This window comes from Zalophus californianus, chromosome 2, assembly GCF_009762305.2.
Source record: "Zalophus californianus isolate mZalCal1 chromosome 2, mZalCal1.pri.v2, whole genome shotgun sequence".
Taxonomy (NCBI): domain Eukaryota; kingdom Metazoa; phylum Chordata; class Mammalia; order Carnivora; family Otariidae; genus Zalophus; species Zalophus californianus.
The window spans coordinates 29,957,506-29,975,715 of record NC_045596.1 but is presented as its reverse complement, the minus strand read 5'-3'; the positions used below and the strand labels follow the sequence as shown (position 1 = coordinate 29,975,715).

The following is an 18,210-nucleotide window of genomic DNA, read 5'->3' as shown; positions in this document are numbered from 1 at the left end:
CTCAGCGGGAAGCCTGCTTCTCCCTCTCCAGCTCCCCTTGCTTGTGTTCCCTCTCTTGCCATCTCTCTCTGTCAAATAAATAAATAAATAAATAAATAAATAAATAAATAAATAATAAAATCTTTAAAAATATATATATAAAATAAAATAAGTGGAAGTATAAATAAGATAATTATACTGGAATATAGTTCTATTCACACATCTCTTAGGAGTCCACCGATCCCAGGTCAGATTCTTCATAGGACATCAGAAGAAGTTTAGTTATTATTTTAAATAAAATAAGAGATAATTGTAAGGTTTTAATGATGGGGTAATAAAGTATGATTTATATTTTTAAAAGACCACTATTGTTCCTATGTGGAATTAGATTTCGTGTGGCTAATAGTAGAAGCAGAGGAGTATTTAGGAGGCAACTGCACTGGTATGTGAAAGCACTGATCATAAGCAACACCCAAGGAGAGAGCCATTCTCATCCAAGCGTTCTTCAAAATCAAGCATGCTGATAACCAGATAGTTAGATTCATGAGTGACGTTAATGAAACTCTTAGCAGTCAGGAAACCATTCAAACCAGACCAAATTCTAAACAGATGTTCATGGATGAAGCAATTATCCAGGCTCAGATCAGCTCTAAATATGGCAGCATACTTTTTATATATATTTCTTATTAATTATGTTATGTTAATCACCATATGTTACATCATTATTTTTTGATGTAGTGTTCCATGATTCATTATTTGTGCATAACACCCAGTGCTCCACGCAGAACGTGCCCTCTTTAATACCCATCACCAGGCGAACCCATCCCCCCACCCCCCTCCCCTCTAGAACCCTCAGTTTGTTTCTCAGAGTCCATAGTCTTTCATGGTTCATCTCCCCCTCCAATTTTCCCCCCTTCATTCTTTTTTTTTTTTTTTAAGATTTTATTTATTTGACAGAGAGAGACACAACGAGAGAGGGAACACAAGCAGGGGGGTGGGAGAGGGAGAAGCGGGCTTCCCACTGAGCAGGGAACCCTGTGTGGGACTCAATCCCAGGACCCTGCGAGCATGACCTGAACCGAAGGCAGACACTTAACAACTGTGCCACCTAGGCACCCCTCCCCGCTTCGTTCTTCCCCTCCTGCTATCTTCTTCTTCTTCTTCTTCTTCTTTTAAACATATAATGTATTATTTGTTTCAGAGGTACAGGTCTGTGATTCAACAGTCTTACACAATTCACAGCGCTCACCATAGCACATACCCTGTCTATGAGGCAACCGCCCCATGCCTCCCACTCCCTACCACTCCAGCAACCCTCAGTTTGTTTCCTGACATTAAGAATTCCTCATATCAGTGAGGTCATATGATACATGTCCTTCTCTGATTGACTTATTTCGCTTGGCATAACACCCTCCAGTTCCATCCACGTCGTTGCAAATGGCAAGATCTCATTCCTTTTGATGGCTGCATAATATTCCATTGTATATATATATACCACATCTTCTTTATCTATTCATCTATTGATGGACATCTTGGCTCTTTCCATAGTTTGGCTATTGTGGACATTGCTGCTATAAACATCGGGGTGCACGTACCCCTTCAGATCCCTACATTTGTATCTTCGGTAGTAGTGCAATTGCAGGATCATATGGTAGCTCTATTTTCAACTTTTTGAGGAACCTCCATACTGTTTTCCAGAGTGGCTGCACCAGCTTGCATTCCCACCAACAGTGTAGGAGGGTTCCCCTTTCTCTGCATCTCCGCCAATATCTTTTAAATTATACTTTAACTAGCATTACCAAAGAGTATTACTTCAAACTATGGAAGGGAAAGATAATCAAGATCATCCATTTACTACCAATGGGACAAAGAATATATGTCATAATTAAGTGGGGGTTAATGTTTTTATCTCTGTCACTGTGTGGTAAAGACTGTTGTGAATGGACCCTGTTATAAGTTAAATTTTGTCCCCTCTACTCAAATTCCTGTGTTGGAGGCCTAACCCCCAGTACCTTAGAATGTGACCTTATTTGGAGATAGGGTCTTGACAGAGGTAATCAAGTTAACGTGGTCATTAGGTCCAATATAACTGGTGTCATAAAAAGGGGAAATCTGGACATAGAAATATGCATACACACAGAATGCCATGTGAACATGAAAATGGCCATCTATGAGCCAAAGAAGGAGGCCTGGAACGGATCCTTCCCTCACAGTCTTCAGAAGGAATGAAACTTGCTAACACTTTGATCTTGGACTTCTAGCCTCCAGAATTATGAGACAATACATTTCTGTTGTTAAAGCCACCTAGTTTGTGGGACTTTATTAAGGCAGCCTGGCAGACTAATACACACATCTTTCTCTGGGCTGGATCACTACGCCCTCACACATTTCCCCCAACTCTTCTCCAGAGAATTGCCCTACAGGAGCCCCCTCAGCCAGAGCATCCCTGCACCCACGGACAAGGACTGACTGATGCAGGGCTGTAAAGCCAGCCTTCTTGGTCCTCATGCTCCAGAGCTTCCCTCAGGTATCAGGCTGAGGTAAAACTTCTACTGAAACCAGAGGTTTTCTGATCTTATTCCCTTGCTCTACTTGTTTCTTTCATTCCCTTATAGGATTCACCTAAATGTTCTCCCTCAATAAATCAATAAATTCTCATCTTAGACTCTGTTTCTGACCCAAGACAATTATAGATGTAAGATCTTCCATTTTAAAATAAAAGCTATCTTTAGCCATAGGATTGTCTTCTCTTTATGAATATCTGCTCCTCATGAGCCGGAAAACTGTCGAAAACTCTTTTCATAATGAACTGTCTAGAAAACATGGAAATGAGAAAGCAAAATGAGGACACAGAAATAATGAATTCAGTTACATATACATAGTTATGAGATGAGCATGGTATGAACAGTAAATTACTGTTTTTATGGAATTTCATAAATAAAGGTGCTATTTTAAAACTATTTGGGAGTTAAAAGAAAACTTAAACAATACATCTAAGTTATGAGTGGTTTCCGAAAGCACTTATTAAACTCTCATGAATGAAATTATAGGTAGCATATTCATATCAATTCCGGTTTACATTTTAAGCACACCCTGAAGAGCTATTGATACTCTTATTTGAGGAATAAAAATTTAATCCTATAATTCCATTTCTGTAAACATCAATTATAAATCATCAGGATATAATATCGTCAATTTTTATTGTTTACTATTGTATTACCTCTCTAAACATTCACACAATTCAAATGATATCAAGCCACTCTGCATGTTTCTCACTACCACATCATCCAGCCCAAACCAACCACTGTCTTGGCTTCTGAATCCCAGTAATTTCAAAGATTCACAGGCATTGGTCCCAGGTTTTCTTATGGAAGCGCTTTTTGTCCTATACAATAGTAGCAGAAGAGAGACTGGTAAAATCTGTGTGGCACAAATCTTATTTAATGCACTCATTCTTTCATTAAGTGAATAATCCAATAACAATACATTAAGTATATTCCATATGCCAGGAATTATGCCATGCACCAGGAATACAAAGATAAGAAATATATAACCCTTCTCTGCAGAAGCTCATGGTATTACAGTGTTATCCAAACACAGGACAAGGTGATCAGTGTGGTAATTAAGGGAAAGTGCAGGATGGTTTAGCAGCAGAAGGAAGGTGCTCAGGGAAGCTTGCAGAGTGAAAATATTAATATTTGTGATGAGCTTCGGAGAATGAGAAGCATTTTATTACTGGCGAAAGAGTTAAGGGAAAACCCCAAAACATTAATAAACTCGCAGGTGTGAATCCAGATGCTTCAGAAGAGCCGAGAGTAGTGGAGGAGGCTGATGGGTAAGACCACAGACTCAGGAGCAAGACTGCCTACTTTAAAATCCTGCGTGAATCTGCATCTTACTAACTATAAAACCACGGGAAGGTATTTGATCTCTCTGTATCATCATTTTCTTATTTATAGTATGAGAGTAATAACAGTATCTACGTCACAGAGCAAAGTTAGTGTTTGTAAAGCGCTTGTAATTGTAGTAAGCATTAATGGCATTAATATTCTCATCCTACTTCCTACAGATACAGCCAGTTAGCTTTCTTGCACAGTTCTCCTTCCTTTTAAACCTGCTCCACACAAATGCTCCGAAAGGGGCAGTTGTATGTACCGTGTGCTATGTTCCACCAGCCAGAGCTGAACTGACTCATAGTAGACGAATTTTCAGCACCCTACAAATTTTATCCTTTTTCTTTAGAATTTGTCTAAGAGGTTCAGAGATTATAACTTGTCACTGTTGTCCTTTAGCCGCAGTGCCCTGGGTTATGAAAATAATAAGCACAGGTATTAGTAAGAAAGGGAAAATAGAGGAGATGCTAAAAGAGAAAAGGAGAAAAATCACGTTGAAAGAATTCATGTAGTCCTAGAGATGGAATGAATAGTCTTACAATAAACTTCTCTTTTCCTGAATTCACTTAAATGGAGATCTGTTCCTCACAAAGGAAAAAAAGTCCTCGATACTGAACATCTTGTAGGGGGAAAAAAATGGTCTAATAAGGCTACTACTCACAAGGGTTTCAGAACCATTTTAGCTATCTACTAAGAACGAAGACCAAGTGTGAAACCCACATCTTTATTTGTAAATAGAATTAGTTATGGCGGGGCGCCTGGTGGCTCAGCTGGTTAAGTGTCTGTCTTCAACTCAGGTCATGATCTCAGAATTCTGGGATCGAGCTCTGCATCGGGCTCCCTGCTCAGAGGGGAGTCGGCTTCTCCCTCTGCCCCTCACCCTGCTCTTGTGCTCTCTCTAACTCTCTCTCTCTCAAATAAATAAATAAAATCTTTAAAAAAAAGAATTAGTTATGGCTTTAAAACCACCTTAATGTTTACAGATTGAGCTGTCCTATAACCCATAAATTAGGAACTAAGCCAGATTTAAAATGTCCACTCTGAAAACTTTAGACTCTACTGATTCCTTCAGGAAATCAACCAACTTAAAATAAGGAGGATAGGGAAGAAATAGCGTTTAGTTTTGGGGTTTTGTTTTAAAACCACAAATAGAGTAAATTTTGTAATCCCTCGAAGTTAATAATTTATTAACATAGGAAGATATACTAAAACTGAAACCCAAACTTTGATCATTTACTAGAAACTTAATTAAATGTTTCGTTGATTTCTTTTTCTGATGACAATTCTTACTCTTTTTTCTACCAATAGCTTAAATTTTTGTGGGGACCTGCAGGTTCTCAGCTGTAGTGGAAATGACCCTACTCCCAGGTCCAGGTGGGTGTAAAACCTGAGCCAAATAGTGCATTTGGCATTCATTAATACAGTTTGCCAAAAAATTCCATTTTTCCCCATCCTGAGCACATTATAGGATTGCACCTCCTTTTTAAAATTTTTTTAATTTAAATTCAATTAATTAACATATATTATTTGTTTCAGGGATACAGGTCTGTGATTCATCAGTCTTATATAATACCCAGTGCTCATTACAACATATAACCTCCCCAATGTCCATCAGCCCATTACCCCACCGCTCCCAACACTCCAGCAACCCTCAGTTTGAGTAAGATTAAGTAAGATTAAGAATGTCTTATGATCTGTCTCCCTCTCTGATTTCATCTTGTTTCATTTTTTCCTTTCTTCCCCTATGATCCTTTGCCTTGTTTCTTAAATTCCACATATCAGTGAGGTCATATAATAATTGTCTTTCAATCATTGAATTATTTTGCTTAGCATAATACCCTCTAGTTCCATCCACATCATTGCAAATGGCAAGATTTCGTTTTTTGATGGCTGCGTAATATTCCATTGTATATATGTGTGTATGTATATATATATATATATATATATATATATATATATACCACATCTTCTTTATCCATTCATCTGTAAATGGACATCTGGGCTCTTTCCATAGTTTGGTTATTGTGGACATTGCTGCTATAAACATTGGTGTGCAGGTGCCCCTTCGGATCACTACATTTGTATCCTTTGGGTAAATACCTAGTAGTGAAATTGCTGGGTCTTAGGATAGCTCTATTTTCAACTTTTTGAGGACCCTCCATACCATTTTCCAGAGTGGATTGCACTTCCTATCCCCCTATCGTTGAGGGAGGCCATATGACTAGTTCTGGTTAATGAATGGTGAATGTCACTTGGAGACCAATAATTTAATTGCTCATGCAGATCTACCAAAGCTTTTTCTTCTGCTACCATGACAGCAGCCAGAAAGTGGTTGCCTTTCAGCCTGAGTCCTGGAGTAAGGATAACCAAGAAGCGGCCTGCCTTTGATGGTAACACAGCATGTGTGAGATATAAAGATTGTCATCAGCCCTCGGGAATTCAGGTTTTTGTTAACATGCCATAACCTAGCCTAGCCTGCCCTGTATAGTGCATCATCCTTCCGGTCCCAGTGATCTGTTCAGTGATGGGTTTGTAGCTGGTTTAGAGTGAGAATAACTCTCAGGGCCTTTATGCATATCCATGGGACAGCTTCCCCTTTTCCACTGAACTTGGAGGTATCAAGATGTAGCTATCTTGCCAGCATGAGGGACAAGCCTGTCAGAGAATGGAATTGGCACAGAGGATGGCAGAAATAGAAAAGAGAGACTAAGTTCTTTCTGGTTTAAGAGGAATGTAAAGATAAATATATCCCCAGACTTTATTTACATGAACCAAATAATTCCTTTCTCCTTAAAATTTCGAGTTTGCTTTTCTGACACTTAAAATGAAAAAAACCCTTAATGATATAAAGATCAAAATTAGATTCCATTTTTTTCCAGCTTTATTGAGATGTAATTGACATATTGTGTAAGTTTAAGGGGTACAATGTGATGATCCAATACGTGTATATGTTGTAAAATGATTATTATAGTAAAGTTAGTTAACACATCCATCACCTCAAATTTAGACTTTGATATGATAATAGATATACCTCATCTTGAAACTAAATGATTTGGCAGCATCCTTATTTATCCCAGCTGTTCTTAACAACTCTGCAAATAAACTCTTCCTTCTATATATGCTATTAGCAAACTTTCACATCTAGTATTGCCTAGCAATACTATTGAATAGCACTTGATCACACTCCACAGGACATTCTGATGTATTAGGAGTTCCGTAAAACATAATTAACCTTTATTAAATCAATTTGTTTATTCAAGAATAATTAACCTTCCTATTTCTTGAGTTGAAGACTTTTTCCATATCAAAATTCCAGGCATTAAGGGAATTAATTGGCCCATTTAGGTTCAAGTGTTCAATTATAATTAACAGGGACATTGAAAAACGAAAATCCCATTACGTCCACATGGATATAAAGAACAATTTCCAGAATTTGTGACACAATTCCCAACAAATAAAGTGGCTCGGCAGACAAAGCAACAGATGTCCACTCCAGACTGCCTTTCTGAGGTCTAACAGTGCCCCGACATATTTTTCCTAGATAATTGCCTTAAGGCCACACAATTAAGAGATACTCAGAAGATTTTTCCCAAGATAAAAAAAGATCTGTTCAAAGGTTCCACAAGTAGAAATAGACATTGCTGGGAACTTTTCAAGGATAGTTTCTTTTTTTTAATTCTTTTATTTTTTCTATAGCAGTTTTGGGCTTACAGCAAAATTGAGAGGAAGGTACAGAGATTCCCTATTTAGCTCCTACCCCCACATATGCATAGTCTCTTACATTATCAATATTCCCCATCAAAGTAGTACTTTTGTTATAATTGGTGGACCTACATTGATACATCATAATCACCCAAAATCCATAGTCTACATTAGGGTTCACTCTTTGTGTTGTACATTCTATAGGTTCAAACAAATATAAAATGACATGTACCCATCATCATAGTATCGTGCCAAGCGTCTTCACCACCCTAAGAATCCTCTGTATTCTGCCTATTTGTCCCTCCTTCACTCCAACCTCTGGCAACCACTGATTTTTTTACTGTCTCCATAGTCTTGCCTCTTCCAAAATGTCCTACAGTATGTATCATATGGTATGCAGCCTTTTCAGATTGGCTTCTTTCACTTAGTAATATGCATTTAAGATGTCTCCATGTCTTTTTTGGCTTGATAGCTCATTTCTTTTTGGCATTGAGTAATTTTCTATTGGATAGATGTTATCTATCCATTCACCCACCGAAGGACATCTTGGTTGCTGCCAAGTTTTGACAATTACGAATAAATTTTCAATAATATCTATATGCAGGTGTTTGTGTTGACATGTTTTCAACCCCTTTGGCTAAATACCAAGAAGTGCTTAAGATAAGAGTATGTTTAGTTTTGTAGGAAACCAACAGTTTTCCAAAGTAGCTGTACCATTTTGTATTCCTGCCAGCAATGAATAAGAATTCCTGCTGCTTCACATCCTCACCAGTATTTAAGGTTGTGTTCTGGATTTTGGCCATCCTAATAGATGTGTATTGATGTGTCATTTTTGTTTTAATTAGCATCTCAGTGATGACATAATATGGAGAATCTTTTCAGATTCTAATTTGCCAACTATATATCTTCTTTGGTGAGGTATCTGTTAAGGTCTTGGGACCATTTTTTAATTAGGTTTTTTGTTTCTTATTGTTAAGTTTTAAGAGTTCCTTGTATATTTTGGAAAATAGTCCTTTATTAGATGTATCTTTTGAAAATATTTTCTCCCAGTCTGTGGCTCATCTTATTTTCTCGATATTGTCTTTCCCAGAGACAATTTTTAATTTTATGAAGTCCAGCATATCAGTTATTTCTATCATGGATTGTGCCTTTGATGTTGTATCTAAAAGTCATCACCATACCCAAGGTCATCTAGGTTTTCACTTATGTTATCTTCTAGGAGTTTTATAGTTTTGCATTTTACATTTATGTCTATAATTCATTTGGGGTTAATTTTTGTGAAGAGTATAAAGTCTGTGTCTAGATTCATTTTTTTGCATGTGGACATCTACTTGTTCCAGCACTTGTTTTCCTCAGAAGACTGTCTTTACTCCATTGCATTGCCTTTTCTCCTTTGTCAAAATAAGTTGACTATATATATATATATATATATAGTCAACTTATTTTGACAATATTTATATAGTCAAATATATATTTATATATTTATATATATATATATATACATATATATATATATGGATCTATTTCTGGGCTCTCTTTTCTGTTCTACTGATCTACTTGCCTATTCTTTCACCAGTTCCATACTGTGTTGAGTACTATAACTTTACAGTAAGTCTCGAAGTCAGGTAGTGCCCCTCTTCCATCTCTATTCTTCTCTTGTGTTGGCTGTTCTAGGGGATCAGCTCTTTTTGATTTCTTAAGTTACATGGTAGTCTTACCAACTTGTCTATTTTATTCTTATGTGATATGACACATCTATTTCACAAATATTCTTGTATATGACTCACATGTTACATTTGAACAAGATCATCTTAAAACCAATAGCATTATGCAGAAATGGCATTCTTCATGAGCAAAATTGTTTTCCCATCTAACTCTCTAAAATATTTCTTATATAATATGGAATAAGTTTTTATTTAATAAATTAATTTCACCTTTCATTACTGTCAAGAAATCTTTTCTGGTTCATAATTAAATGACACTCATCTTTTCCCAGAAATCATTCAGACGTAAAGGAAGGTGATGTATGTAATAAAGACCTTTAATTATTATTTAGGCTGTGTTTTGGCCTCAACTAGTTTTTATCTTTTTTATTTTATGAGGCATGGAGTGCTTCATTGTGTTCCGATTTCCATAGAAAATGTTCACCTATTTTCACCCTTTGATGAAAGAAGGTTAAATAAACAGCTGATGTAGGGTCCCATTTTATTGTTTTATGCTCCACTGGATAGAGAAAATGCATCTACCATATCTCGCATTAATAACAACAGATCATATTATGAAATACTAATTTAGCATTGTTAAAAAGTATAGAAGGATTACTAATACTACTTACATTCCCACAAATGCATTCATTAATTTATTTAATTCATGCAACGTTTTTTGAGCACCTACTATGTTGTACTTGTGCTTAGTGATGCTAAATGGAAAAGATAATTTAATAATACTATAGTATGATATAGGATGTGTACAAAGAAGGGGACTGACACAAAGAGAAACTCAATCCCTCCTGGATATCTTAGAATGTCTTGACACATAAGGAAAGAGTTGAGCTACCACTTACAGAATAAACCAATGTTCTTCACCTGAACATGATAAAAAAAGGATTTTCTAGCAGAGAGAGCATATACTAGGGCAAAGAAACAGAGAAGAAAAAAGAAATCGGTACTTTGGCTAACTGAATTGATGACAAATGGCCATCTTCCCACTACCTAGAAATGCTGGACAAAAATCTGTCTCTCACACACACACACAGACTAAGGTGGAGGAACTCAAAAGCCAGAAAGAAAATCCCTTAGGTCTGGAAATTAACAAAATCTCAAAAAGCTAGGGGTGCCTCCGTGGCTCAGTAGGTTAAGTTGCTGCCTTTGGCTCAGGTCACGATCTCCAGGTCCTGGGATTGGAGCCCTGAGGACTCCCTGCGCGGCAGGGAGTCTGCTTCTGCCTTTTCCTTCCTCACCAGCTCGTGCTTACTCACACGTTCTCTCTCTCTCTCTCTCTCTCTCTCTCTCTCTCAAATAAATAAAATCTTTTTTAAAAATCTCAGAAAGCTAGAATTCTCTTCTCTCCCTAGGGAACATGAGTAAATGATTCTATGGATACTCCCACCCTTATCAGTCTCCTCCAAACACACACCCTGCCCCACCAACCATGCATACACACCAGGTGTGTGGGGGCTGGAGCTTAACATATTATCAGGCACATTAGATACAGCCTCTAGCTATTAGCTGGAACTAACTCAGTCATAAAACTGGAATCCTGAAAGGGCAGCATTGGCCATGAAATGAGAAACAACAAAAACAACCAAACTCTCTTGGAACATTGGCTCAAGAAATCAACAAACATGCAAAGCAGCTCTGGGCAGGAGGGAAAGGGAGAAGAAAAGTTGATCTGACAAAATCATAATCAATACTTGGAAATGAATTTCTAAGGATGGAACCGGCATTATAGACAATGTACTAGATTACACCATGCTAATAGATAATAGTAAACATCATGTTAATAGGTAGGTGATAGAATAATCTGAATGAAACCATAAAATGAGTATGTTTATAATGATTAAAGGGATAATGAATTAGAAAGCTTAATGAAAAACAGAGTATCTTGGAAAAAAAAGATTTTTAAAATATAGCAATAGCCTTTTAGAAATGAGAATTACAATGAGTGAAATAAATATCTGAAACAACTGATTTAAAAATGGTAAAATATTTAAAAAAATGGTAAAATATATGACAAATCTAAGGAAATCACCTCAAATACAGCATAGAAGGTATTAAACATTAAAGATTTATGTAAGATGAACAATAGTATAACACCCTCCAGACCTCACTGACATGAGGAATTCTTAATCTCAGGAAACAAACTGAGGGTTACTGGAGTGGTGGGGGGTGGGAGGGATGGGGTGGCTGGGTGATAGACATTGGGTAGGGTATGTGCTATGGTGAGCGCTGTGAGGTGTGCAAGACTGTTGAATCACAGATCTATACTTCTGAAACAAATAAGGCAACATATGTTAAGAAAAAAGAAAAAGAAGAAGATAGCAGGAGGGGAAGAATGAAGGGGAGTAAGTCGGAGAGGGAGACGAACCATGAGAGATGATGCATTCTGAGAAACAAACCGAGGGTTCTAGAGGGGAGGGGGTAGGGGGATGGGTTAGCCCGGTGATGGGTATTAAGGAGGGCACGTTCTGCATGGAGCACTGGGTGTTATACGCAAACAATGAATCATGGAACACTACATCAAAAACTAATAATGTAATGTATGGTAATTAACATAACAATAAAAAATTTAAAAAAAAAGCAATAGTATAGATTATGTTTAACCCATTTATATCTATTTAATGTAACTGCTTATTTTATTTATGTCATCTTTTCTCTTTAACATCACCATGCTGTTTTCTTGTGGGGTTTTTTTGTTGTTGTTGTTATCCTTTGCCACATAAACTTTTCCTTTCTGCTTTTTGCTTTTATGAATGAGACAGAGGGGAGACTGATGTTATTCCTTTTTGCTTAATCTGTTTCTGCTGAATGGATTGTTATAGAATTATTTTATTTAAATGTACATTTCCATTTTCCATGTCATGCCTATGCAGGCATTGGTTTTGTTTTGTTTTGTTTTTTCCATATTGTGTCTAGTAATCAATCAGCACTTTCTAAGTCAAGGCTTTAATCAACATCAGGAAATTAAATTCAACTATGCCTTTGATTATTGCTTCTTTTATGGTTGTTTTGGTTGCTCCTTTGATGGTACCATAATTATTAGGTGACATCATTTCAAACGATTCCTTATCATGCCCATGTCCCTTTTCATCTCTGCTTGTTATCTTTGTATGTCATCCTGTTGGCTTCATCTTTTTCTGGCCTATCTATCCTGATTGCTTTCTGCCTCTCGGAAATTTTGCTTACTGGATACTACTAAACATCCAAAATAGATTTCCGTAATACACTCCAGGGAACTGTGATTCTCATTATTCAAGTTACTGTGAAACGTCAGGATGATGTTCTCCTCCTTTATTTCTATAGTTTGTTTTTTGGTGGTTTTGTTCTGTTTTTGAAATCTTTTTGATTGGTATTAAGTTTTTTTTTTCCCTAAGAAACCATGTAGGACTTTTTTCCCTAATCTTGAATGACTATTCATCTACCTACGTCTGGTTTGGTAGCCACTTTCTTAGATCTGGAGAGCAGATCCATGTGCATAATTTAGAAATCAATTTTCAGTGTCTAATCATTTTTGCTGAGTATCATTTATCTGGATTACCACGTGTAATCTTCTCCTACCTGGGATAACTGGATTTTAAAGGTTTTGAATCAGTTAAGAGTATGAAAATGTGCCACCCTCAGCATGATTTCTACTAGGGCTCTTATTGTCTCTCTTCTTATCCCTATACTTAAGGGAATTTCATTTTGGACAATGAAAAATGCTGCCTTTTCTCTCTGCATTCCACTCTGTCATTTCTGAGGGATGTGGAATTAGAGCAAAAGAGGGGCAAAGAAACACTGATGTAATCAGTCCCAAAAATGAAATCTGTGTATTACAGAGATAAATTTATATTTCTCAGACTATGGGACTTGACAATCAGGAACGGACAAGTTATTTTTCCATCATCTTTCTTGCAAATGGAACTGCTTTGTTTTATGATGGAAAGTACATATCAGTCACAAATTATTTTTATTAATCTTTTGCCATCCGTCCTCTATATACAGTAGAAATACTGTATAATCCATTTTAAGGATTAAGTTCTTATCTTTAAAAATATATATATGTATTTCAGGGACTATCTAAAAGAGAATGTCTTAATCTATTAGACTGGTACATTTTAAACTGGAAGCTCCAGGATATTTCTGGTTTTAAATCTTACTTTACCTTGATACACAGGAATGTGGATTAACTAAACTACCACTAATATATATATATATATATATATATATATATATATATATATATATATCTCCCAAGTAGCAAAATAACTGGATCACATATATATTTTTATGTTCTTTCTCACTTATCTAACACGAGGGAAAGTTTAATTTCTTCTCCCAGCCATAACCTAATATTCTACTATTGCCAGCTCCCTAAATTGCAAACATGGTGGGAAAAGACAAATAATCCACTTCTTAATTTCCAGCCTTGCAGCCCTCAAACTAAATAAATGATGGCTACACAGAGGCATGAATAGATCTAGAGATATGTGGGTGCATCCAAAATTGCACCACTTGGTAGATGTAGATACTTGGACAAGTTCTTAATCTCATTGAGTTTCATTCTTCTCGCTAATAAAATGAAAATAAGATGGTGGGGAGATTGGATAACAGGATATTCACATCATCAAGTCAGAGATATTAGGGTTTAACTCACTGGTTGAGGTAGAAAGGTATGATCCTGTTTGTTGTGGCACCAACTGTTCTTTTATGATCTATCCCAGATCCAAGAGTCTTTTCATCAGGGTGTGGAGAAAAAGGTAGGAATACAGTGACTGGCTTTGGAAAGGATGTATTGATGGGTGCTTAACATGGATCAGAGGGCTTGTGGATACTACCGGGTAGGAAGTATCTTGCCGTGCTTTCAAATATGTCACCAAAGATGGGTCAACTGGTTGGACGTAAACAAGGAAAAAATACATATATTCATATATTTTAATAACAAAAGATGCAAAGTATCAGCACATATCTAAGCCAATTTTCTGAAAATTTGATAGAACCTAGTTTTATACATTTCTTTATGCATTGTTGACTAGAATCAACACTGCATTAATTTATAAAAAACAGATCATTTGGTCCCCCTTTTACAAAGTCTGTCTGAAATCTAGGTTCCCTGTCCTATGTTATAAATAACCGAGAAACACTCTTAATTGTAGGCAACAAAATGACCTAGAAAACAAAATAGACATTTTACATAATTTCTAATTAGAACTGTTGTTAGATCAAGTGATCTTCAGAAACTAGAAAAACAAGACTATATTTATTTGTTTCCTCTCACATAAGAATGGCCAATAAAAATAGCTAGCATGATTCTAAAATATCAAGTTTATGGAAAATATCTATGAATAAATTGCTCATAATATGGTTTTTTCCCTACTTTTTCTTTTTTGCTAACCACTTACAAAAACTGGGAGAAACAGGAGAGCATGGGGGACAGTCAAGGCTGCAAGGGCAGGAAATATTGAGGAAGTGTATCTTCTAAAAGGTGCAGTGATGCTCCAATACATCTTGTGTATACCTTGCAAATAGTGTTTTTATATATTAAATCCTCATTCCAAAAAAGGGCTGTTTTATGATTAAGTATAACGAAATAGTCATAATTATAAATATTTTAATTGATTAGCCTTCTGTTTGCCAGCCTTCAGATGCAAATCTTGACTCATATGAATGTCCCAATGTCTGGCTTCAGTTTTATCATAGATACTTAACATGTTTTTGTCAATAAATATCATTAAGAAACACACACGCACACACACAAGTAGCTAAGAAAGCTTTCAAATAAAGCAGGGATTTATTTTGGAATGAGATTCACTATGCTCTAAATCATCACTTTATCACTGATAACACTGTATGTTAGGTCATTGAAAGTATAAGAAAAGAATTCGTTTACTGGTATATTAAATAGTTGTACCTTCTTTATCCTTTTTGGACCATGTTTGCTGACCCACAAAAGCTATGAGAAGAAACTCACCAGTTTTTAATATTTACCTTTAATTGTACCAGTACTGGCGAGCCGAAAACCCCTGGAGGGTAATTTAAGGACACTCAGGAATTCCATGCTTGGCTTAAGAGTAAGGCCTTTCTTTGTTACTATGAAGGACTCTTTCTTTAAACAAGACACAACAGAAAAGACACCCAACTTGTATACTTTCACTCCACATAGGTCCCCTGTACAGATTGAGTACATGAAAGTACATTAACACAGCAGGGTTCTGGGTATATCTGCCGTATATACTCTATCTGCTCTCCCTGTAATCTCCCACATTTGGGAAAGATTTCATTAACTCCAAAGGGATGCTCAGGTAGATATTAGTTTCTCAAACTTGAACTACATGATAGAAACGAGAGAAATAAATACATTTTTAAATTTAAATTAAGTTCCCCCACAATCACATTTAGTGTTTTCACAAATATTAACTATTTTTGGAATCCTATCTTCCTTTACCAGAATAAACTTTAATATTGGCCTTTATCCAGAAAATTCAACACTGTTTTAGGGAATTCCAAATGTCATCATTTGGGTAGTTTATGCAAAAGCTAGAGCACCTGTTCTGTCAGCAGATTCTTCCTTCTGACAACGCACAATCTCTTAGTAAAGTCATTTTCTCTCCTTCATGCAGTGGAAGCTAATGACTGAAAAGAAACATTTGTGTTTCATTTTTATATAGTGACATTTAAATTTGTAATGCATATATGCACGCATGTATTCAAGCTTTTTAATCACACAAAAAAGGAGCTGAGTACATAAATGAAAACAAAATTACCTACTCGTATAATCGCCAAAGCTTAAAATGAAGAGGAAAACTTAAAAGTCCTTTGGTCTATTCATGTCTCCCCAAACACCAGCCTGGCTCCACCCCAGCGTGAGTGGATAATCAAACAGACACACACACAAACATTTCAGGGACAATCACAATAGAGAATAATCTGTCATTTGAAAACTGACTAAGGAAGACATTTCACAATATCACTTCATGAATCCATCATCGGGAAAATTCAGGGTGTGACAAATGTAGTTAATTGGCTGAAGGGAAAATGGTGAGAGGTAAGAAAAAAAGTTTCCCTGGAACTAATAGTGGGTCGTGCATTTAGAGCACATTTGGCAAATGCTGGGAACCGGAAGTGTTTTTAAGCAGGGGAGTGTCATGAACAGAACTCTGATGATGGTTTATCTGACTCCAGAATTAGAATTTTTAAATGTCGTATGAACCATGCAAAATTTTGGAAGGAATCCAGAGTTTAAAAATTTTTGAGCTAAAAATAGGGATAACTACTATTAGAAAACTATAAAAGTATATGCTTTTATATTTTCCAGTAGACAATGGTTCTCTTATTTTGTTGTCCCTTTTGCTCTGATGATCCATTTACAAAACATCTTGCTGCCCATTTTGTGAAAGTCACATGCACTATCAACAGTTTTTGCTTTTATAATGACAGTCACACAGACTGATCAAGATTAAAAAGCCACAATCAAGGCAATGTGGACCGGACTATTATACATACAGGCTTCCTAGACCAAATATAAAATATGCTAGTGACATGAATTGGAATAAATAATTAGAACAGGCTTAGCTTTCATATTCTACAGTATAACGTTGTTTGTAACTCAGAAAAGACACAAATCAGAAAAAGAAGAGATGTATTATAAAGAATTTCTTATTTAGTGGAATTTTAAAATATTTATTCCTTGCCCTTGTCTTCAAATAATGAAAACTTACATAAAGCTAAAAAGACAAATATTCTGTTTAAAAATAAATTCAATGGCCCACAGAAGAATCTTTAACCTTAGCTCCCATCAACTCTATGCTAAGTTTAATAACTGCTATAACCTGTCTTCAAAACATATGAATTTGTGACCACAGAGAAACTCCGTTACTACAATAAAGTCTACTACTAACACGTGTTTACAGGCTTCCTTTTATCTTTGTAAGTGCATTTATTCATTTAATCCTTATGACCCTATCAGATGGACACTATTATTGTATTCATTTTTCAGATAAAGAAATTGAGTCATGGCAAGGTTACATAATTTACCCACACTAACATAGCACAGAAGTACAGGAACCAGATTTCAAACCCAGCTAATCTTCCTCCACAACCCACATCCTAACTACCACATACACTGTCTTCTGTATATGAACAGAACATAATTTATAGACTTAAAAACTATCTCAAGGTGTGCACACACACACAATTGTTCAATTTTTTTTACATATTTTCCCAACTCGTGAATGATAAACAATAAAGCTAGTATTATCTGGGGATCCCAACATTCTTAAATTTAGACAGAGGTCCATCACATTTAAATGTTAGTCTATTGCTAGTCTAAGGCATGAAGCTAATTAAGCCATGATTTTGATTTCCCCCCCACCCTAGGTGAAAATACAACATTTGCTGGGTCCTAGACCCAAGTTCTTTCCTAAGTTTGGCCAATTTCTGCTCTTTGATCAGAAAGATCAAAAGATAGCAAAATATTCGTGAATTTACTGGCATTAATCTAATTAACCCTTCCATTTGTTACTGATGGAGCAATTAGATCTCTACACAATCTGGTGGTCTGAGTACTATTTACTAGAGGAGTCAAACAGCAAATGTAGAAGTAGCCAAGGATTTACCAACCTTATAACTTCCTCTCATTCCTTCCAGTGAATTTGGGGTTAGGTAACTTGATTGAAGGTTTATGTCAGACACTTTCACCATGATGTTTCTGTAATTTCACCTGTAACGTACAGTAAATGGAATTGCAATGCATATTAGAAGTGGATTTTTTTTTCCATATCTGAACACTCAACAGTGATGACATTACTGACCAACTCTTCACTATCACTCACTATTAAAGAACTCATGCTATTAATTATCTGGCATTCTAGATGTTGTAGAATATATGATGGTGCTGTAATATAACAAGATACTTGGGGGCTGGTATCAGCATATCAAAA

General features: G+C 36.1%; 1 protein-coding gene across 1 annotated transcript in view; it reads right to left on the bottom strand.

Annotated features, from left to right (window-relative positions):
* The window catches only part of DTHD1 (death domain containing 1), a 60,583-nt gene that overhangs the window by 35,771 nt on the left and 6,602 nt on the right, over window positions 1-18,210 (bottom strand). The window contains 7 exon segments of the mRNA XM_027600119.2: window positions 3,200-3,364; window positions 13,929-14,055; window positions 14,058-14,172; window positions 15,260-15,322; window positions 15,324-15,439; window positions 17,887-18,027; window positions 18,030-18,190. Of these exon segments, the coding sequence (XP_027455920.2) occupies window positions 3,200-3,364; window positions 13,929-14,055; window positions 14,058-14,172; window positions 15,260-15,322; window positions 15,324-15,439; window positions 17,887-18,027; window positions 18,030-18,190 (888 nt within the window).